This window comes from Hyla sarda, chromosome 6 (genome assembly GCF_029499605.1).
Source record: "Hyla sarda isolate aHylSar1 chromosome 6, aHylSar1.hap1, whole genome shotgun sequence".
In the NCBI taxonomy this organism is placed as follows: Eukaryota; Metazoa; Chordata; class Amphibia; order Anura; family Hylidae; genus Hyla; species Hyla sarda.
The window spans coordinates 234,423,874-234,448,397 of NC_079194.1; the positions used below are offsets into that span (position 1 = coordinate 234,423,874).

The following is a 24,524-nucleotide window of genomic DNA, read 5'->3' on the forward strand; positions in this document are numbered from 1 at the left end:
TACTCCTTTAAAGACAAAAAAGAGACTTTTTCTTTGTCCCAATACAAAAATTTTATTTATTAGGATTGTGTGTATAGAAAAGCTTTTTTTTTTTTTTTTTTTTGTAGAGCAACCATATTCTATATCTATACTATATTGTCCTTGAATATCAGAAAAACACTGGGAAACAAGGGATACCACACTTAATTAAAACTATAGACCTAAGCCTTTTGAATTTTAGTGCATATTGAACATTTTTTAAACATCCCTTGTGAGAATATATACATTTCTATTAGTTCCTAAATATTATGTCATCCTAATCCATACTTATATGTAACACAATAATAATAAAAAAAACTCCTTAGCCAGAAATGTACCGCAATTATGCCACCTTGTTGTAATCCCTAAAGTTTTCCACTGACAAGTCACCTGCCCATCTATACATACACAAAAATGTTTGCTCTTTTTATTACCCTTTTCCTTCCCCATGTAAGTTTATTCAACAATTTATCAATTTTTTTAAAATAATTTCTCTGAAAGCTGGATGGAGAATGCATTTAAAAATACAAAACTTGAGGAGGTAAAATAAATATCTTTGTCAAAGCAATCTGATCCACCATTGACATCGGGAGTGTCAACCAAACAAGTGACCAATCAATGGAGTTAAATTAAGATCAACAAATTACCCAGGGTCACCCAAGATTTTAACCCCTAGGTATTCAAAAAAGAAAAGCCTTTAATGAGAGGCTTTAGGTCACCTATTGGGCCATTGATATTACGATCAAGAGGAAGGAGGCACGATTTACTCCAGATAATTGCAATATTGGATAATGTCCCTAATCTCTCAGTGCTAGTAATAATTTCTCCCACTAATTCTTGCGGCTTATTGACCAATCAAAAATTGTTATTGGCATAGCAGATGACTTTATTTTGACCACCTTCTAACCAAACCCCTTCATATGGAACATGTTCCCTAATGAATATTGACAGAGGCTCTATAAACAATAAAAAAAAAGGAAGAAGGGGACAATTCTGTCGTGACTCTCAGAAGAGTGAACCTTACTCTTGGAATGGGTAAGACTCTATACATCAGTACACTCACAGGTTTATTATAGCCAGCAGTTTTTGGGGTCACTTTATCCTTGGCATATTATTAGCTATATTTCCTTTGTTAAAGTAGTGAGACAGTGATTATGGTTATTGTGTTTTACTCTACTTACATATTGTCTGATGCATTTTAGAACAGCCTGTATCACTATTGATATTCTAAGTATATTTGCTATTTAAGGGAAAGTGTTTTGCTCCCTCAGTTTGTAATGTGTCCTTCATATGATCTTTTTAAATGATGTAATGTGTCTTTCATGCTTATGTTTAATATAAATTTTCATAATAATTAGGTGTCCATCTATGATATAGTGCCTTTCTTTTCTCCAGTGTTATCCATTATATTGTAGTGTATTATTTATGGGCTAGAGCCCCCCCCCACATTTTTGTTCACACCTATCCTCTGGTCCCCTGACAGTATGGGAAAAGTCAAACCCTCCAAACAGAATCTATTTCAAATTGTTTATAATTAAAATTAGATTGATATAGTTTCGAGAAGTGTTCTACAAAAATTCCCTAATCTCCTCCTCTTGAACAACCCTACCATTCTCATCTCTGAACACTTTAAGGGCTCGTTCACATGGACGGATCCACAGTGTATTTTACGCTGCGGATCTGCCGGCGATGGACCCCTACAGTATGCCATAGATGTGCCTGCTCAATTATCTCACATAATCCCCAACTCTGTGGTCCCTTTATTGAAAATCCCCAAACTCCCCAATCTCACCCTCTATAATCTTGGATATATCCAACAGGGTAAAACAATGGGGATTCATTTAAAAAAAAATCTATCCTCCCGCCCCTCTAATATTATTGATCTCCAAGATCATGGCAGTGGAATCTAACAAAGATATGTGATCATTTTTTTGTTTTTTAATATTAGTTAGAGCTGAAGGCTTACAAAAACAACTATCTGGGTCACCGTTTTGTGGGATGCACTAAACAAGAATTTTTTTTTTAGCTAATAGGGATGAAGTACTATAGATCACATCAAGTCTTTGCAAATGCATTAATCTCTAATACCAGGATGCTTTCTGCAAATATTATCTATATTATCTAATATTATCTGCAGGTGCCACAGAAAAACAGTGGAAAAGTACCATAGGTCTCAGCTAGCTAACATAGCTATAGGGAGTGCAGAGGTAACAGTCACTCCAGGGCCCTGGTGCCTAAGGGGGCCCCAAAGCACATCTGTCCCATAAGAGACCAGTATTATAAATGGCACATGGGGCCATGATGCAGATTTTGCATCGGGCCCAGATGCTACAAGTTACGCCTCTGTTTACTGGCACTGGTGTCCATGTTATATTATAATCCCCAGTTCAGCCAAGCACAATGTAGCCCCTTTTAGAACACTGCCCCAGTAATACAGGTATGAAGTACCACAGGTCACTACAAGTCTTTGCAAAGTCCATTCATCTCTAATGCCAGGATGATTTGTGCATGATGATATGAGCCTATGAGTAACATATGTATCTCTGGTTTACCTGTTAGTATTAAAGGGGTATTCCAGGCAAAACCTTTTTTTATATATATCAACTGGCTCTGGAAAGTTAAACAGATTTGTAAATTACTTATATTAAAAAATCTTAATCCTTCCAAAAGTTATTAGCTTCTGAAGTTTTCTGTCTAACTGCTCAATGATGATGTCACGTCCAGGGAGCTGTGCATGATGGGAGAATATCCCCATAGGAACTGCACAGCTCCCGGGACGTGAGTCATCAGAGAGCAGTTAGACAGAAAACAACAACTTAACTGAAGTTACATAACTATGTAACTATGTAACTTCAGAAGCTGATAACTATTGGAAGGATTACGATTTTTTAATAGAAGTAATTTACAAATCTGCTTAACTTTCCGGAGCCAGTTGATATATAAAAAAATTTTTGGCCTGGAATACCCGTTTAAGTGGAGCTCAACACCAGAGTATTGATCTGTGTGCACACTACTGAACTGTTTTGAGATTGTGTAACTATGAGCTTATACCTTCATGTGGGCACCACAATAGTGCAAGGGTCAAGTACCACAGGTCACAGCATATATTTGCAAGATCTATTAATCTCAAGTGTCAAGTGGCAAGTATCATCTTATGCTTTCCTGCTGGAAGCGTCAAAACCAGATTCAGTTCCTCCAGGAACATCAAGAGCGGCCTTGGTGATCCACTGTAGCACCTAGGGATCCACAGCAATTGGGGAGGTCAGGAAAGGGGAGAGCAGAGACCGGGAGGCTACATCCTTTTGCCAGTGACACCCAACCTCACACATCATATAATATTTTGATATTCCAGTTCATTGGAATCTAAAACCTCTTGTAAGATTTCGGATAGGCCTCACAGTTATCTTCTAATCCTCCTGCCTTTAGAGAAAGAAGTTCAATATGGCCCCGACTATACTTTATTACACTGAAAAGGTTCAAACATTTTAAAGAACACTCCAAAATGAGACCAAAATGTCAAGAGTATAAAACATCTCAAAATGCTGCAGAACCTATAAATGTGACTGGAAATTTATAACATTCCTATAATTCTTTCCAATTTCTGTGAGTTCATTTCTTCTGTGATCTGACTTTACTGAATACTGAGTTCTTTACACATTCAGCTTTTTCAATTTGGGAAATTAATATATTTTCTACTTGAGTGGAGTCTATTGAAGATTTAATAAAAAAAATTTTCACATGTGAAAATCTCTGTACAAAATGAGAAAATATTGTCAAACAAAATTCATTTTTTTGTAAGTCAGGCGTGTAAAAGGCATTTGCTTTCAATATACAGATGGGGTTTATTTTTAAATAAAAGGGTAATTACTAATCTCTTTGATTCACATCAATCTGAATGTTTTTTGAGAACAATTAGAGCAGCTTTTTGACTTTAGCATTGATAACTGGCCTCCAAACTATACAGTCTAATTGAGCCTCTAATTCCAGTTATTTTCCTAATAGTCAATCCCCGTGTATTGTAAATTAGGCATGGAAGCAGACCTCAGTACAAAATCTGTAATAGAGTAATAGCGAATTTAAATAGCTTATATTTTATTTTACTACTTTAAAAAGAAAAAAAAATTAAAATCTCCACATTCTAACCTGTATGGCATTTTTATTATTGTGTACAGGACTATATGATGGCTTATTTTTGTGCTATGATCTACAGTTTCTATCAGTACTATTTTTTGGAAGATGGTAGTTTTTGATTGCTTTTTATAATTTTTTTTGTATATGGTACATGATGTGACCAAAAATCTGAAGTTCTAGCATTTTAGGTTTTAGATCGATAACATTATATTTTAACTCCTTTAAGAGCACCTGTCACTAAATAAACTTTTCTAAACTAACTCAGGCTATGTTCCCTAACTACTCCTAACACTCCTCCCACCCTTAGAAAACATTTCAGAGCTTTAAAAAGCAGTGTATCTTACCTTTCTTCTTGCTCGCATAGTGAAATCTTCCAGCAGAAGAAGGTGGGCGTTTCCCAGCAGGCATGACATCAGTGAAGCCTACTGGGGGACCACTTCCACCCTCACATGGTTGCAGTGCTGTGATGAATAGAAGAACTCAAGCTCTGTGCAGCAGCTTTCAGTGTGTGTATTTTTCACTGAGGCTCTTTGCAGCTTTCAGTCTTTGCATCTTACTCTGTGCAGCTGATTTCAGTAAGGCTTTATGCAACTGCCAATTAAGCTCAGTGCAGAGAAACACTTCCTGAGTTTGGTCTCCTGCCATTACAAGCAAGAGACCAAAATCTGAGATTTTGACCAGACGGAATGTGTTCTGGCCAAGAAGGGAAATCCCTGGTGGCCAGAAGTACACAACCGAAAAACTAACATAAAACATTTTTTGTTTTTCTTTTAATGGAAGCCAATTACAAAAGATATTTATTTAGTATAATTAATCAAATATTAAAAATCTTGTTTAATAATAGTGCCCATTTAAGGATGCAGGTTATACCTGTACGCCCTGCACCCGCTCCCCTTCTATGACGCGGGCTCAGGAGCTGAGCGTGCGTCATAGCGGGACGGTCCCAGCAGCTATCAGCCACCGGGACCCATGTCTAATGTCAGACATCACCAATCGCGGTAATGCCTGGCACTAACTCCTTGGATGCCACAATTTAAGTTGATCGCGGCATCTAAAGTGAAAAAAAAAAATGTCCTGATAGCTCAGCAGAGCTGAGTGGGACCACCATAATAAAATCAGCTGAGAGGATGGCAGGAGGGCCCTTACCTGCCTCCTTGCCTTCCGATCGGTGATCTGATGCTCCAGCCATCCATGGCAGGCTGGAGCAATCGAGCACCGATAACACTGATCAATGCTAAAAAAATAGTGTAAAATAAGTTTTAAAAAAGTTAATAAATGTGAATTAACCCCTTCCCTAATAATAGCTTGAATCACCCCCCCCCCCCCTCTTCCCAAAAAAAAAAATGTAATTAAAAATAAACATAAGTGGTATTGACGTGTGTGTGTAAATGTCCAAACATGGAAATATGTTAATTTAATCTCACAGTAAATGGTGTATACATTAAAAAATACCCAAAATGTCCAAAGTGACATATTTTTGGTCACTTTGTATACCCTAAAAGAAAATGTATTAAAGTGAACAAAAAGTCCCATCAAAACAAAAATGGTCGCAATAAAAACTACAGATCACAAATGAGCCCTCAAATGAGCCTTCACACATCCCCATATACGGACAAATAAAAAAGTTATAGGGGTCAGAAGAGGACATTTTTAAACATACTAATTTTCATGCACAAAGTTATAATGGTTTTTACAGAAGTAAAACAAATCAAACCTATATATGTTGGGTATCATTTAAAGCGTATGGACCGAAAAGTGCACTGCATAGAAACGGAAGCCACCGTTATTGCAAAATGGCGTGTTTTTTCAATTTTGTCCCACAAATCATTTTTTGGGGGTTTTGCCCTTAGATTTTGTGGTGAAATGACTGATGCCAATACAAAGTAAAATTAATAGCACATTAAACAAGCTCTCATATAGGTCTGTAGGCAAAAAACTTAAAGCTTTATGATTTTTAGAAGGTGAGAAGGAAAAAAATAAATTGCAAAAATAAAAAGACCCATAGTCCTTAAAGAGGTACTCCACCCCTAGACATCCCAAAGGATAGGGGATAAGATATCAGATTGCAGGGTTCCCGTTGCTGGGGACCCCCGGGATCTCCGCTGCGGCACCCCGCTATCATTACTGCACAGAGCATGCTCGCTCTGTGCGTAATGACCGGAGATACAGGGGCCGGAGCATTGTGACATCACGGCTCTGCCCCCTCGTGACGTCATGTACCGCCCCCTTAATGCAAGTCTATGGGAGGGGGCGTGATGGCCGCCACGCCCCATGACGTAACGATGCTCCGGCCCCTGTATTGCCTGTCATTACGTACAGAGCGAGTTTTCTCTGTGCAGTAATGATAGCGGGGTGCCGCAGCAGAGATCCCGGGGGTCCCCAGCAGCGGGACCCCGGTGCTAGGGGCGGAGTACCCCTTTAAGAAGTTAATAGTTCAGACAGTTCCACACATGGCAATAACAACTATGCTTATTTAAAAAAAATTATGAAATTAGAGACAATGGGAAAAGAGGTTGGAATGATTTTGATTACTAGGGGAGTGTTTTTATATACATATATATATATATATATATATATATATATTTTTTTTTTTTTTTTTTTTTAACACTTAGGGGACTTTTATAAACAATCAATAGATTGCCTACAATTGCATGCTATTGTAGTAAAAAGAATAATACAATTATTGCCCTGCAAGTACAGTCTACCTATGGCAGGCTGGATTGACAAATCTTGTGTGGCAGAAACAGAGGCCTAATAAGACCTCAGGCAGCCATTGTGAACAATTGATACCCTGGGATTATCCTGCAGAGGTGTGAATCGTGCACCCGATAAATGACAGGTCTCAGACAGCTTTATTTGTCACACATGATGTCTCAGGTTTGCTTTATGCGGACTTGTTTCATTTACACTGTGCACACATGATAAAGTAGGTTTGCTTTAGATAAAAGCTAGTAGCATTAAATACTATTTTTTTTTTCACCTGAAGTAGCAGAGAACCTTTCCACCTGAAAATTCCTTTATTCAAGTCTGGTCCCCATTTATCTTAAAATCTGATAATTTCATATTTTCCTTTCTGATGATGCGTTACTCCATATCATCATCCTATAACATCTGGGTGCTACATAGAGAGTATAAACCGATGGACAAATTCTCATTACTTTTAATCATTTATGAAAATTTCAATTTTACGTTATTTAAAGGGGCTGTCCCACGAAGCAAAGTTGGTAAAATCAGAAGTGTACTACATACATATATGTAAAGAAGAACAGATATGCTATTTTTAAGTAAAGTAACTTCCATCCCTGTACTGTTCTTCTCCCTCATACATCTGATCACTTCCTGGTTTACTCTCTGAGCTCTGACTTGTTGTAGGGCAACAGTGCACACATTTTCCCAAAATCCCTCTTGTTGCATGTGCAGAGGAAATCACTTGTCATTCCCTTCAGGAGACTGCAGTTGAACTGAGCATGTGTGACCCTGACCTTTCTGGGTCAGAACCAAGGGCAATAGTTATCAAAGCAATGCAGGCACATGGGGAATTAGTAAGTTTATATCTCAAACAGTACATTCTCAGAAATACTTGTACTTGTGAAATATGTTTCATTTCACATAAAGAATTCGTTTAGAAATAGTTTTCTTAATAGGAAAATATATTTAACCAAACAACTAATTTGACCTCCCAAGAGTTTTTTTTTTTAATAAGGGAGAGATCTAATGCATGTGAATGGTATATGCCTCAATACCCCAACATCTCTTACATTTAAAGGGGAACTCTGGTGAAAAAAAGTGGAAAACAAATGTTTTCAAATCAACTGGTGCCAGAAAGTTAAACATATTTGTAAATGACTTTTATTTAGAAATGCTAACCCTTCAGGTACATATCAGCTGCTATATACTACAGAGAAAATTGTGCAGTTCTTTCCAGTCTGACCACATTGCTCTCTGCTGACACCTCTGCCCGTGTCAGGAACTGTCCAGATTAGAAGCATGTCCCCATAGAAAACCTCACTTGCTCTGGACAGTTCCTGACATGGACAGAGGTGTCAGCAGAGAGCACTGCTGTCAGACTGGAAAGAACTTCACAATTTTCTCTGTAGTATATCTGTAATACAACAGCTGATAAGTACTGAAAGGGTTACGATTTTTAATTTGAAAACATTTTTTCCCTCACTGGAGTACCCCCTTAACTTTCAGGATGCATTTTATTAAAAAGGCTACACAATTTTGAGTTTATAAAGGAGGCCCTTTGTTTAGAATCTTAATTTCTATGTCAGAATTGAGAACTTCTAAAAAGAGTATTCCTCCCTCTGGGGGATGTGTCCTGCCCTGCATCACACTGACAGCCCATTGATTTGAATGGAAGGCTAACTAAAAGGGAAGGGGTTAATTTGAGATGTTTCTCTTATATGGAGATTATATTATAGTCCAAACACTCACTGGGCATTTAAATTTTTTGTATTTTTTTTTGTATTTTTTGGGGTTCTTTGCTTATGTAAACCAAGAAAATTAAACAGTAATTGAAAAATGATGTTGCAAAGCTGAACTTGGCATTTCATTTTCCATTTTAAAATGTCACCAAAAAAAAAAAAAGTTTGACATATGGCATAGAAATATATTTGAATTGGTTGGGTTCTGGGTGTTAAGACCACCACTCATTGCACGGATTCTTAGAGAAGCATATAGCTTAGCACTGCTCTCCCTCGGCATGGTGCTTAGCTATGTGCTTCTCCAAGATCGTTAAAGTTATTGACCCTAACCGATAAAAACTTTTGACATGTCTTTGTGACATTTTAAAAAGTTTTAAAGTGACAGTGTCACTTCAATTAAAGGAGAACTATGGCAGGAGTTTTTTTTTCTTTTTTTTTTATTCTGCCCATTGTGTTTTATATATATATATATATATATATATATATATATATATATATATATGTATATATATATATATATATATAAAAACATTTACTTACCTCCATCATTCCTGTGGTGCCTCCTATATCCTGCTCCATTTTCCAGCAGCGATCGTCTTCCTGACTTGCAACATGAATGTCGTCTTCGGAAGACCAAGACCAGTGAATCGCTGGCTGCAGCAATTTCCCTCCTCAGCCAGCGATTTGCTGATCTCGGGTGCTTTTGTCACGCTATAGCTGCAGGAAGATGATCACTGGAGGGGAAATGGAGCAGGACACCCTGGAGGCAACGTGGAAGTGATGGAGGTAAGTAGATGTATATTTTTTTATATACCACACAATGAGCAGAATTAGGAGGAAAAAAAAAAACTCCCACTGGAGTTCTCCTTTAATTTAGTCCACTGAGCTAAGACAGACTAAGACAGGTTTTCAGATTTATTTCCACAACCTTAATTAGGACCCACTCAACATAGATAATACTATTTGCAATGCACAAATGGTGTTTTCCATTTTTATTTTTCTAATTATAAAAAAAATGCAAATTTAAAATATAATGCAAATAAAAAAAACTCCTTTTTCTAAATGTGTTTTTTCTTTCTTTTTAATAAACTAGGGAAGAGATGAAATCCCTGCAGGAAACGTTCACAAAGCAACTTAATGAGGCATCTGAAAAGGCTGAGAAGCAGCAGGCCACTGTAAGTGTTTGGATCATGTGACCCTCCAATTATCCTTTTCCAACTATTTTTCTTTCTCCTGTTTGTGATCTATGTGTTCGGTCGCTGTGCCTTTGTTGGGTCTTAAAGTGAAGGAGAAGACATTTGATGTGACATAAAAGCTTTTTTCTAATATTCTGGCTTTGCGTGCAAAAGCTGAGAGCTATAAAGTGATGGGGAATTTAACATGAAAAACCTTTGATGGTAAAGAGAATAGAAGCTTTTATTAAGACTGCAGATTTATCCCCCTATAAGAGACTATAGCATGGTGGTCCATATAGTATAACTTTACGCCCCCTTAATAAAGTAAAAAATACACACATTCTGCATGTGATGAACTTCCCCTTTAATTTAAAATCTTGTGGTGCCCATACCATGAGGATAATCATTTTGTGGGAGGAAAGCTGCTGATCTATTCTTTTTAAGTCAATGGTGAACATACAAAAGAACGGTTCATATGACAAAGAGGTTTTTTCATTCCAGACATTTACAAGCAGGTCTTAAAGCTGGATATACTGTATGTCATAAACGTTATTAATATTCTGTTTCTTATTGTTTAGTTAGAGCTCAATGGTTGCCATTAGTGGACAAAGACAGGAGGTGACCCCTATGTAAGAACAGTAGTGTTAGCCTATTACTGTTGAATAGCTAGTTTGAAAAAAAAAATGGTTTCCATAATCGATCATTCACCTGGTTGGTCACAGTCCAACAGATCTAAACCAATATAATTATGGTTCCTTTTTATTATTATTATTATTATTATTATTATTATTTCATTTTTGAGGTATCAGGTCCACATAATGAATCAGAGGGATTAGAACAACAAATGCAGGATAAGACAAACTCAGGAAGTGCGTTCAGGGCATGGCAAGGCACAGCTCTCGCAGGCTTCATTGAAGTCACGCCTGCTGGGGAATGCCCACTTTCTCCTGCAGTAGTAATAATGTTATTCCAGTGCTCTGACTGCTCCCACAGTCATTGAACTCCTGAGAGCCTCCTCCATGATGCACATCTATTTCTCATTCTCTTCATTTCTAGAGGCAGGACCAAAGCTGGGCCAGTAGTGTACACAAGGACTTCCTTCCTATACCAAGACATGATGCTGGGGAAAGTGCAACGGACAGGCTAGCACTGTGCTGGGCTGATAATTTACATAGTATGCTACTGTACATTACATGGGTAAGAAGGAGTTACTGATGCACTGGCTTTGCAAGGTGCTATCTGAGTGGAAATTAAATGAACAGCAGCAGAACAGAAAGAAAGGGGTTAGACTTAGCACTGAGCTTCTGCTGAAGACAAAACTGCACTCTTAAGAGATATTAGATAGAGAGGGTAAGACTGGGTACATTTAGCAACAGAACAGCAAGGAATGGGTCACACTAAGCACTGAAACTGCTATTGTTGCTGCTGAGACGAGGTTAAAGCCTTGATTTGCCTTGCATGGGCAGGGCAGATTTTCTAAAGAACAAACACATTTGGCAATTACACAGAAAATATTCTAAATCCTACCCCAACTTCCAGTGTTTTGTTCTTGGCTATCGGTTACTAGAGACAGATTTCACTTGCTAACAACAAATTTCAAAGAAGACAGAAACTTACTACACAAGACTATAGAGTTTTTTTTTTTTGGGGGGGGGGGTAAGGAATAATTTTTTTAGGAATCATAAAGGCTCTTATATGGAGGAAAGCTGTTTAAAATGACAGTCATTATTTAAAGATCTCTTTTTGTAAATGTAATATTGTTACAAAAGAGACTTACTCTCTTTACCTCCAAAGACGGAGTGATCCAATCAAGTAGTTCATAGTTCAGAATAAATGCAATGTATTTGCTCTCTAGGTCACCAGATCCAGTATAAATTAGAAGAGTTAGCATTTAGCCTTATATTTATTAAAAGGACAGGTCACAATCTCAGCAATGGTAATTTAGCTGGTCCTGATTCTTTTTTTATTCTTTTTGTGCCTGATTATTGCTGTAGATCTGGTGGTAAATTTTTAATTAATTGAATATTTACTCTATCTTTTAGATAAATTTCCTAAAAACCGAAATGGAGCGTAAAAGTAAAATGATCAGAGATCTCCAGAATGAGGTAAAGTAAAATATATCTTATAAAAGGAAGGTTATTAAATGTAATTGAGTCTTTCCTTCATATTTTTATTTTATTTTACTTAAAGGGGTATTCCGGTGAAAAACAATTTGTTTTTAAATCAACTGGTGCCAGAAAGTTAACCAGATTTGTAAATTACTTCTATTTAAAAATCTTAATCCTTCCAGTTCTTATCCGCTGCAGTACACTACAGAGGACGTTCTTTTCTTTTTGAAATTCTTTTTTTTCCGACCACAGTGCTCTCTGCTGACACCTGTGCCCATGTCAGGAACTGTCCAGAGCAGGATAGGTTTGCTATGGGGATTTTCTCCTGCTCTGGACAGTTCCTGACATGGACAGAGGTGTCAGCAGAGAGCACTGTGGTCAGACTGAAAATAAATTTTAAAAAAAGAACTTCCTCTGGAACATCCAGCAGCTGATAAGTACTGAAAGGATTAAGAATTTTAAATAGAAGTAATGCTCAAATCTGTTTAACTTTCTGGGACCAGTTGATTTAAAAAAAAAAAAAAAAAAATCACCAAAGTACCCCTAGTACTAGCTCATGACCCAGCTAGTTTTAGCCTTCATGACCCAGTCCAGTTTTTCAAATCTGACATGTGTCTTTTTTAAGTGGTAATAACTTTGAACGGCTTTTACCTGGCAAAGTGATTCAGAGATTATTTTTTCAGGACATATTGTACTTTATATTAGCGGTACATTTTTGTTGGCTCATGAAGTGATTTTTGTGAAAAACTAAAATATTGTGAAAAATGTGAAAAATGTTAATTTCTCTACGTTTGAAACTCTCTACTCGTAAGATAAATAGTCATGCCAAATAAATGTAGTTATTAATTCACATCCACAACATGTCTACTTTATGCTGGCATAATTTGTTAAACATTATTTTACTTTTTATGCCATTAGAAGGCTTATAATATTATGAGCATTTATTTATTTCATTTTAATTTTATTCATTTTCTTTTAGTTCTGTACAACAGTTACCCCCCAGTGTCTAGTGCACAAAACATGCAGTAACAGGTTTAGGACACTATGGGGAACTGTTGTACAACAAATCAGCTCCTTTACAAAAAAAAAAAAAAAAAATGAAAGTGAAACTAAAGCATGCCGGCGGGCACAGCGTCGACAGCTCGGGACAGGTAAGGGACACCGAGGGAAGCGCGACAGGTAGAGGGACACTGGGGTTTCCTAGCAGAGCAGTGTGTGTGTCCCAATCCCCGTGATCGGGACACACACACTGTGCTTCTCAGGATTTTTCTGTGTGAACTGCTGCCATCAGCTAGTCAGATTTGAGCGATTGCTGTGAGGGGGGCCACGAGGGGGGCCCTAGGTCCAGAGGCAAGATGACTGGCTATCAGTGATAGCCACCATCTTACAGGACACGGTCAGTATCTGCATGACATACATGTACATCATAGGTCGGGAAAACCTTCCCGGTCATACGTACATGCATGTCATGAGTTGGGAAGGAGTTAAGCCAGAAGTAGATCCATCAGAAAGGAAGAGTTTAGGTACTTCCTTTATAATTACTATCTTCTTCTGTCTTTGGTTTAATAAATAAATAAATCATGAAAAAGCCACAAGTGATGCCACTAAAAGCTGCTACATTATCAGAAGAGAGAAGGATAGAAGAGAGATAGGATCCAGCTCTTGAGATATAAAATGACTGTTTATACTGATATGACAATACACAGGAACACAGGTAGGTGACTTGTTTTAAGCGCAGGTGCGGTCTTAGTCATACTTTCATACTAGTATGACTAAGGCTAAGTTTTCACTTTTTTTCTGGCAGTTTTTGGATATCTGCCACTGCAGTTTTTGAGCCAAAGTCAGAAGTGGATCCATAAGGGAGGAGAAGTGTAAGTCCTTCCTTTATATGTCCTATTCTTTTTGAATACACTTCTGGCTTTGACTCAAAAACTGCAGTGGCAGATGTCCAAAAACTGCCAGTAAAAACCAAGTGGAAACTTAGCCTAAGAGTGCACCTGCACTTGAAACAAGTCCCCTACCTGTGTTCCTGTGTATTGTCAGGTGGGAATAAATAGTCATTTTACATCCTGGATCCAAGCTCTCTTCTCTCCATTCATCATGCTGGTGCCGTCCATGCTCCATTTGTCTTGGGTGGGATGAGCTGGACTTACTTTATTTTGTTTACATTATCAGTATGTTTGATATTTTTGCCACAGAAGAAAAATCCAGCCCTATGTATGGGACCTTACAGAGGGAACTGAAAGCAGACTGTTTTTTTCTTTTCTTTAAAGCAATTGTAATCCTTTAAGTTTTAGTCTTTAGAAAACTCAGTCAATTTTTGGCAGCATGGTGGACCAGTAGTTGGCGCTGTATTCTTGCAGCAGTAAGGACCTTGTTTTGAAACCGAATAAAATTGCTTTTATACAGTTCTGATAACTGTATCTCCTCAGTTGCATTTGTAAGAATTGTTTGACTAGAATTAAAGTGTGGATGGACGCATTAATTTCATGGATTGGAGGCTTATACATTTTATATTAATAAGTAAAATGTTATGGTTTTGTGCTGGAGTTTCTCCTTGTGAATTTAAGATTCCTCAGCCATCCTCTGAGTAGTCCTAGTTCATGCACTCCTTTATAACAAGGAAGAGGAGATATAGTCAATGAAGGAGATTTATCAAGCTCCATAGTAGATTTTTTTTGAGTAAAAAAAAGTCATACGTACTTGCACACGTGCGACTTTTCTATACATGCTGCGACTTTTTGATTTTTGCTTATTCCAAAGCACATTTCTGAAATCTGCTCACGTAGTATTTTTTTTTTTGCAGTGGTTATTTATCAAATGCAATAGTCGTTATTTATGAAGAAAAAAAGTTGCATCTCCATTTTAAAGTCATATATGTGTCCGCAGAAAAGGAAATTAACACCCACCTTAACAACTGTTCTTTTTCTGCATCATGAAACAAAGCTACTACATTAATGTTAATTATAGAAAAATTAATTATATAACTAATAATTATTCATTTGAAGGTTGAAAAGGCACACTGCACACCTTGTTAGCACAAAATAATTGGGTAAGAATTTTTACGGACTACATAAATGACCCATATGTGGCACTGACAATTTTCCTTAAACAAATAGAAACATCCTTAGTAATACAGGTAACATACCAAGCAGTTTATTTATTTATTTTTTTGTGGCTTCACTATTGTTTATGTGCCTGCTGGTGCTGCTCTGTGTTCCTTCCTGACGTAAGCTGTGTCCTCAGAGCAGCGACACAAGACTCCGCCCAAAATTCGCACAAATTACGGGCTCAAAATTAAACAAAAAAGCCTCCAGAGTATGAATATTATTGGTGCAGCATAGTATCTTTTTAATATTTTTTGATTTATGAGAAGGGGGGAATGGGTTGTTGCGGGACAGTTGGAGTGCAGCTATTTAGTGCCAGGCAGGCCAGTCAGGGTGTCACCAAATGCGGTACGCCCCCCCCCCCTCCCCGTCACTCTCTAGCAAAGGGTAGATAAAGAACTTCGGCTATTAAAAACTTTTCTGCTTTAAAAAATGCCTTTGTAAGCGGATTTCCCAGGTTTTGTTTACGTGCAATTTATTTATCAAGGTTGTGCGACTATTTGATAAATAGGTCGCACATAAGCAAAAGTAAGTAAAAATAAAAAAAAAGTTATATAAAAGCCAAATGTTTGAAAAGAATGTTAAATCTCCTTCAATATGTATCAACCGTATATATAAAGAAAAATGTATCAAGGCCCTCGAAGTGTACAGACTATCTATTATTCTAAACTAAAACACTAACGTAAGGTATAATTAAATATTAAAAGCATGTCACTTTATTGTACAAGGCAAAATATATAAAACAAAATCATGCATAACAATACATAAAACTAAGGAGTCAAATTCACCCCCAGGAACACACACCATAGTAATCATAGGTTTACATGATAAAACAGTATAATATCACTGGTTCTCAAAAAGACATATTTAATTAGTAATAGCAATATCTAATAGGCATAGTCCAATTCATAGTCATAAAGTAGTTAGAGTCCTAGTATCTGCCATCGACATAAACCTGGGTGTGTACAGAGCCCAACGCATGTTTTGCTCCTACTGAGCATCATCAGGGGGCATATCTAACTCTGGGTGCCGATCTTGTATATATTTACAACCTGACAGTCAAAATAAGCAAGGCGAATATTTTTTGTTTTGAAAATAGTCTAAATTTGGTATGTAATATGGACACAAAAGTAAGGGTGCCTGAAAGCAATCTAAAATCACCTCCTGTAGGTTACTTTTCAGTTTGGAATTTCTGCAGTGAACAGTGGTTTCCCCCCTGGAAATTGCAGATCCCACACTCTGCCGAAAGAATAAACATGGTCATTCATTGGGTGAGATACACCCAGAAATGCATTGCTATCTATGGAGACAAGGCATTTCCAAGTGGTTTTAGTACCGGCTAGTTCTGTTAGATAGAATCTCTGTCCAGAATATCTCCGGGTGGAGATTTCATAATGTGAATGAGCCCTTACAGTTAGGCATTATAGATGTATGATTGTAGGGTAGTTAGTGACACTTACAGAGTGGGGGAGATTCTCAAAAACTGCTGTATTTGTACGTTGTGCTAAACGATTATGTATTCAATTTTTTTTCTCATATTTTCAATTGGTTCTTGCCTCCCTTTGAAAATACCTTATTTTTTTTTGCACCAAAATTGCCATGTTTTGCGCCACTTTTTAAAACACTTTGGAAAATAGGTGTGGCCACTGCATAGTGGTCTCTAAAACTGTGGACCTCCAGATGTTGCAAAACAACAACTCTAAGCATGCCCAGACTGTCCAGCCATGATGGAAGTTATAGTTTGGCAACATCTGAAGGGACAGATGTTGCAGAACTACAAATCCGAGCATGCCTGGACTGTCTGGGCATGCTGAGAGTTGTAGTTTTGCAGCATCTGGAGGGCCACAGTTTACAGACCCCTATAGAGTGGTCTCTGAATTGTGGACCTTCAGATATGGCAAAACTACAACTCCCAGAATGCCCAGACAGCCAACAAATGCTGGGAGTTGTAGTTCTGTAACATCGGAAAGGCCACAGTGTGTGCCCACACTGCTGATCGCCGCCTGACCTGATTGCTGCTGCTGATTGCTCCCGCTGCTGATCACTCCCACCTCTGATCGCCACTCCTGTACTGTTCCCCCCACTCTGCCTGGACTACCATGGGTGGGCAGAGTGGCGGAACTAACCTTTCAACCCCCCGTCCAACATCTGTTATTGGTTGGTCGCTTGCGACCAACTAATGGCAGGGGATTGGAGAAGGTAGCACCCCTGCCATCTCACTCCTAACCTTCAGGGTGATAGGTGCTGTCTCAGATAGCTTGGATCACCCTTATTTTCCAGGCAAAAGGATCACTAGAGACCCGATCAACCTGGAATAACCATGATTCGCTGGTCAGACATGAATGGTGATCACCATTTTTTGGGGGGGGGTCAGGACCCCCCTAAGCAGGCATCCCATTCCGATCACCTCCTTGGGAGCAGTGGTGATCGCTAATACAGAGGGCGTACAAGTGAAAAAACTTTTTTCTACACCATCTGAGAGATGGTGTGAAATTCCTACCATATATTTCATGTAATCTGGTCTCACAGGCTTTGAAAATATCATGTGAAGTAGACATTATATGAGGACACGCCCACTTTTACACTTTTTGCGCCAAAATTTTAATAGATTTTTTTGGCGCAAAATTCTTTGAGAATCTCCCCCAGTGTGTCTGTAGTACATACTCCGAAATAGTAATGGCTACACTGGGCTACTTATTTTAAATGACGAGCAATACATTTTTCCTCCGTTAAAAATAGTGACTGATGTTAGTGATGACAATCTCTATACAGTTAATGCTGCAGCACACGTCCAATCTGTAATGGCTTTATTCGGCGGGTTTTTCAGGAAGCAGGTGACAATTGTTTCACTATAACAATAGCTTTATCACATGTGCTTGGTAGTGTGGGTGACACTAATGATAATGATGCTTACCTACCCTGATCCGTGGTCCTGTTTGTCTGTTAGCTTCCTTATTCTGGTGACTACCAACAAGTGACACTGATGACAGATTCCCTTTAATAATGATAAATACTGTATGTATATATACAAAACAGAAGCCACCAAGCAAAAGCGTGTTCAGACAGTCTGTGATAGACTGGGTCCAAAGTCCCAATAAGGATCAATGCATCCAATGCAGTACTCCAGATAAAACCAGGAAAAATGTATACTTTATTACATCAACATGTACAGGAAAGGTTCCAGCTCTCTTCAGACGAAACATTGCCTCTACACATTTGATGTAATAAAGTAGATTTTACATGCACAATTATACTGTATAACTTAAAATTAGTCATACAGTTACAAAATAACAAATATAAAGAGATTGAGAGGCTACACACTAAAATGGATTAGTGTCTGTACTGAGATACTGTTACACTAAACCCAATAGTGCCCTAGACATGTGCACTAAAAAATAGCTGAAAATCAGATTTCTGCAGACAGAATTAAGAAATTAAAACATTAAAACTATAACAGAATAGGATGTAGCTGGTTTCTCTAAAATTACATGTTTTTTATGAATGATAACATTCTTAAAGTGAAAGTAAAAATACAGCGTACATCGCAGGGGAGCGGAGCGATCAATCCCTCAGCCCATGTACTACAACCCCCATCATGAAACAGAATCTGTTCCATGATGGGGTAGTAGTACAAACACTAATGTAGCCTCCCCAACCACCGGCAGATTCCCGCAGGCTGGTAACTACTACCCCCATCATGGCAACACGTCTTTTCCATGATGGGAGTAGTAGTAGTCCCGGCTGTAGGAGTCTGTAGGCAGAGGTGTTAAAACAGCCTTAAAATAATGGTACATGATGGATGTTATGTCTTAACAGATGAATATGCCCATTATTTTGACGGACATTATTCAGCCGTTAGCATCTGTAAATTTCTTCCGTTATTATACATTCATTTTTTAATCATACAATACAGAAAACGGATGTTTAATAATGGATGAATACTCATAGTGTGAAAGCAGCCTAAAATGTAGACTCCATTCTTTGGTGTTTAAAAAATTATAAAGCCACCAAAAAAAAATGTTAATGTTAATTTTTAAACAGGGATCAATTTATGTGAGCGGGCAGGGACCTAAAAATGTAGCTGACAATAATAAAAATGTGGAAAGGGGCCATTTAAATGTAAAAATAATATATTTTTTATAATTTTTTTAAAAATTTTTTTTACTAGTAATTAATTTTAATATTGTGTTTAATAAAGTGTGTGTGTGTTTCACTTTTTTCCCTCTATTTTTAATTTTTTTTAGGTAGTACTACTACTCCCAGCATGGATCAGAATGTTCCATGATGGGAGCTGTAGCACCCTGTACTAATAGACAGATCACAGCAGTTATCACCCCAGACACCCGATGCGATTGTCCTATCTATTGCAGAGATGGAGCGGCTTTCTCTTGCGCTCTCATTTCTGCACTATACTCCGGCCGACCAGTGATGTGAATAGAATTCACATCACTTATTCATATTTCCCGCAGAGAGCTGTGATTGGCCAGATGGTTCCAGCCACTCACAGCTCTATGCGGGAAATATAAATAATAGGTATATACACAGCATATACTACAGTAGGACCAGAGAAGAGCGGCCACCCGCCCGCATCTATACATTTTGCAGGACGATCACATCGGGTGTCAGAAGCAACACTTGATGTGATCTGTCTATTAATGCAGGTACTACAGCTCCCAGCATGGAGCAGAGTGTGCTCCATGTTGGGAGCAGTAGTACCTGCAGTCAAGGACAGATCACAGCAGATTTCACCTGATGGGATCGTCTCATCTAAATGTGAGAAAGCCGCTCGCATCATTACATTATACAGGACAATCGCAGAGGGTGTCAGGAGTGACACGTGGGGCGATCTGTCTAGGTACTGCTAATCCCATCATGGAACAGTCTGTTCCATTCTGGGAGCAGTAGTAGTACCTAAAAAATTTAAAATAAATAGAGAAAAAAAAGTTAAACACACACACACACACACTTTATTAAACACATAACTAATAATTAAAATACATTACTAATAAAAACTAATTTAATTAATTTGGATCAAATTGATTATCATTTTTTTTTATTCGGCAAATCAGCCGAATCATATTTTTCAAAAAGTCGCTCATCTCTAACAATAACTGCATCAGTTTTATACTACCGTGGTTTGGGCAGCATAAAACTGATTAAAGATTCCCTTTAACTGTAGTTAAAGGAAAACTGTCATCACCTGAACTAACCAGTGGTACTAACTGGTAGTGTGGGTTAAAACAATGCTCACCATGCCCTGATCCGTTGCTCTGTTGTTTTCATTTTTCAGAATATGCAAATGAGCAGCAAGTGGTCCATGCGGGGTTAGGATACTTGCCTAAAGCACATTGAAGTCAGCTTTGTTTGTTCAGTGCTCAGCTCATTAATGTTCATTGCCTGCCTCCGCTAGGGACCAAAGGGTTCCTCCCTCACATAGTAATAACAGCAGGTCTCCACTTCCCAGGCCCCCCCCATAACAGATTTTTCCCCTCCAGCCCCCCTCATATAACAGGTATCCACTCACCAGCCCCCTATAACAGGTCCCCCCTCCCCAGCCTCCCCTCATATAACAGGTCTTCACTCCCCAGCCTTATAACAGGCCCCCCTATTCAGCCCCCCACACATAGCAGGACTTTCAGCTCCCCCCTCCCCTCCACATAACAGGCCCACCTATCCAGCCCCAAACCCCTATACATAAAAGGTCTCTCAGCCCCCCTCCCCTCCATATACCAGGCCCCCCTATCCAACCCCCCTCACATATAGCAGGACTCCAAGCCCTCCCTCACATATAGCAGGACCCCCCACATATTGCAGGACACCCAGTCTTCAAGCCCCCACCCCCATAGTAATAAGATCAGCACAGTGAGAAGGCAAAGAGGAAAGGCAGCCGTGAGTGTCCTGTCTGTACTTGATGCAGTTCAGACTTTGTAGCCTCTGCTCACTGTGTCAGCCTGTTAGTCTCAGGACCTGTGTTTAAAGGGGTACTCCGCTGTTAGACATCTTATCCTCTATCCCCCCTGCAGCAGCCCGGTATCTCAGCAGCCCGGAGCTAAATTTTCTCCGAGGCTGATGACGAGCGTTGCAGGGGATGGGGCAATGTGATGTCACGGCCCGCCCCCTCATGACATCATGTCCATCCCCCTCAATGCAAGTCTAGGGAAGGGGCATCACCCCCCCTCCCATAGACTTGTTTTGAGGGGGTGGGGCATGACATCACGAGGGGGCGGGCTGTGATGTCACAATACCCCATCCCCTGCACCACCCATCCTCAGCCTCGGAGAAAACTTAGCTCTGGGCTGCTGAGGTACCGGAGGGATTGTGGGGGTCCCCAGTGGCGGGCCCCCTACAATCAGACATCTTATCCCCTATCCTTTGGATAGGTGATAAGATGTCTAACAGTGGAGTACCCCTTTAATGCTGCAGCTGCAGTCCACAGGTCCTAATTCCTGACAGGCTGACACAGTGAATGATCCTGTAGGTGTGTCGGGACTCAGGCAGCCTGTACTCCGGACAACAAGTAGGCCGGCCTATCGGGAATTTTCCAGGTATCCCGGTAGGCCATTCTGGCCCAGACTATCCACACTATAATAAAACCTTCAAAATGTACACCCACACTATATTAAAGGCTCCTTACTGTGCCCCAAAGTAACAAATGCCCCAGTCTATGCCCCCCACACAATAATAATTTCCCCATCTGTGCCCCCACACAATAATAATAATTTCCCCTTCTGTGCCCCCACACACTAATATTTTCCCCTTTTGTGCCCTCCACACTGTAATTATCCCCATTATTAATGCCTCTTTTGTGATGATAAAAAAAAAATACTTATACTCACATGGCTGTGTTGTCATAATTCAGCCTGTGCCAGGCGGACATCCTTTGCATGTCTGAATCATTTGTAGACACCAGGTGTAAATTAGCCATGAGCCTACAAGTGGACATTATGGAGAAGGAGCCCATGTCTTTTTGCTCCAAACAGCTTTCATCCTGAAAAAGAAGACACAGTTAACAGTTGTTCTGGCACCTTTTCTTTGCCCGGTCATGGAGACACCCCATAACCACAAGTGTTACGTCCTTGACCTGCTCTACTGTGTTGAACTGTTTATTAAATGGTCATAAAAAAGATACATAACACACTGACTAAATGAAAATTATGAATAAAATAATTTTCCAAAGATATTATAGCTGACAGACATCCTCAATGTAGTGGCACTGGCTTCTGGGAACATAATTTGCTTGGTATCATTTTAAAATCCTCTTTTGCATAGCTAAAAGGAAATTTTAATCAAGAGTTACCTAAAATACATCTAGTACACTTGATACTGTAGCTATAACCATAATTATTTTTAGTGAATGTTATACTGCAGCAAGTAGAAGAGTAGATGTAAGCAATAAATATATCAGTCCTTTAACAGAAAAAAATGGATCTTAAAATATGACTTAAAGGGATTATCCAGTATTTTGGAAACATTAATGCCCTGCTGGGACTGATTAAAAATTAAAAGAAATATTTATACTAACCTAGCCTAGGTCTCCCCCTGGTGCCTCACAGCTCTCGTTCAGCTCTGTCCTGTCCTCCATTCTCCAGTCTTCTTCCCGATTCTGAGACTAGTGCTTGTTGCAGAACCTGCAGGCTCAGCCAATCACTAACTAAGATAGTTCAGTCAGTGATTGACAGAGCCGAACTGTGATCAGAAAGAGCCGAATGTGAGCTGTGGGGAAGCAAGCAGGGGGAAGGAGGGCTAGGTAAGTATAGGGTGGCAATTTCTTTGTCACTGAATAAGACAAGCTCAACAGACCTATAGTGAAGCTACTCTTGCAGAAAGCCAGAGATTAAATCACTTAACAGCGCTCTTCTCCCTGCTCATTCTAAGGATTGGTGAGGTCTGAACACCTGACTGATGAGAAATCATAGAGAGGTGCACCAGCATTGTAAGAATCATTCCTAAACTGGTGTTCTATACATTCTACATTGCAAGAAAAATGTATTACCAGATGCTGGTTTCATTGTTAGGGTATGTTCACACTGAGCAATTAGTGCAGAATCTATTGGCCAATGCCAAAATCCTTCGGCATTAGGATTGCACGGCCCTGTCTCATCACCATTGAATGAATAGGTACATTTTTTGCGCGGATCAATTTCAGGAGTAGAATTGTCCGCACTGAAATTCTGCAGTGTGACCGGGTCCGCGGAAGACCCATTCACACTAATGTTAGGGGTTCACACTGCGGAACTCCGTGCCAATTCCTTAAAGGGGTACTCCGGCCCTGAGACATCTTATCCCCTATCCAAAGGATAGGGGATGAGATGTTTCATTGCGGGGGTCCTGCCGCTGGGACCCCCACAATCTTGTATTCGCCACCCACCTGTTTGAGCTGCACGCCACAGTGCCAGCTCACAAACAGCCAGATGGCGACCACGGGGCCGGAGTATTATGATGTCACGACTAGAAAAAAATCTCGAAAAAAAAGGGAAGACAGTCATGTGTTTCTTTACTGCCTCTACTACGTTTTTATATGTCTCTATGTTAGCAAGAAAGTTAAGTTGCTGACCATGTGGTATGGTACATTCAGTCTTTTGATTTAATCTTTTAAGGTTTTTTTTTTTTTTACTATAGGGGCATTTCCTACTTGGACGTAGGTGGAAAACCCACCGTATCATCTGAAGACATCTCAATTTAAGTTAGGACTAGTCTTTCATTGAGATGTTATCATGAATTTTTGCTTCTTTTTAAGCAAAACTTAAACTTGTTTTGTTTAATAAATAAATTGAACCTCTTTATTTAATAAAATAAGACAGACTTATGAAGAAATTAAGCTTTAAACAATAAAAATAATGCTTTATTTCAATACTTACAGGGGTACAATAAAATTTGACTTTATTTTAATAACGTCTTTTGTCCATCTGACATATATAAATTAATGTAATGCCCCCCATGCATATTTTTCTCATGTATATCCTGTTTGAAGAACTTCTGATAATATATAATTTTTCTGATAATATAAAATATAAAGATTCTCTTCCCATAGCAACCAATCACAACTCAGCTTTTATTTCTCATATTGCTTTGGTAAAGTAAAGACTGAGCTGTGACTGGTTGCCATGGGCAATAAATAGAATATTACATGAAAATAGTTTGATACATATCTCCATGGTTTGTTACATTCTAATAGAACGTTAAGATTATAGATTACTTTCATGGAGCTATTCCTTTCAGTTGAGCAGAGCTGCAACACAGTTCAATTTTCTGTAAATAGTTCTCTACATTGTATTCCAGGAATTGCTCTCCCAGGATGGACACCAGGCAGCAGCTCCACTGCAGCTATACACTGCTCATTGCACAACACACCAGGTTAGCACAACCTCACTGATATTTCAAACTTTTTTTTTCTTATAAAGGTGATGCCCTAAGTGTACCATTTTTGGTTTATTTTTAGCCCTCAGATGTAACTCTAGTCGGATTAGCTAAAATGGCGCACATTACCATGCTTATAGCAAAATACACTATTCTAGTATTTTTGGATTTACAGCTAAGTGTAATTGTACAACTGAGCAT

General features: G+C 38.9%; 1 protein-coding gene across 4 annotated transcripts in view; it reads left to right on the forward strand.

Annotated features, from left to right (window-relative positions):
• LOC130276813 (leucine zipper protein 2-like) overlaps nucleotides 1-24,524 on the forward strand; it is a 518,373-nt gene that overhangs the window by 291,548 nt on the left and 202,301 nt on the right. For 3 of the 4 annotated variants that reach the window (XM_056526704.1, XM_056526703.1, XM_056526702.1), the window contains exons 4-6: nucleotides 9,670-9,751; nucleotides 11,794-11,856; nucleotides 24,246-24,320. In XM_056526704.1, the coding sequence (XP_056382679.1) occupies nucleotides 9,670-9,751; nucleotides 11,794-11,856; nucleotides 24,246-24,320 (220 nt within the window). The remainder of the gene's footprint in view (nucleotides 1-9,669; nucleotides 9,752-11,793; nucleotides 11,857-24,245; nucleotides 24,321-24,524) is intronic. The other variant, XM_056526705.1, reaches the window with a different exon arrangement.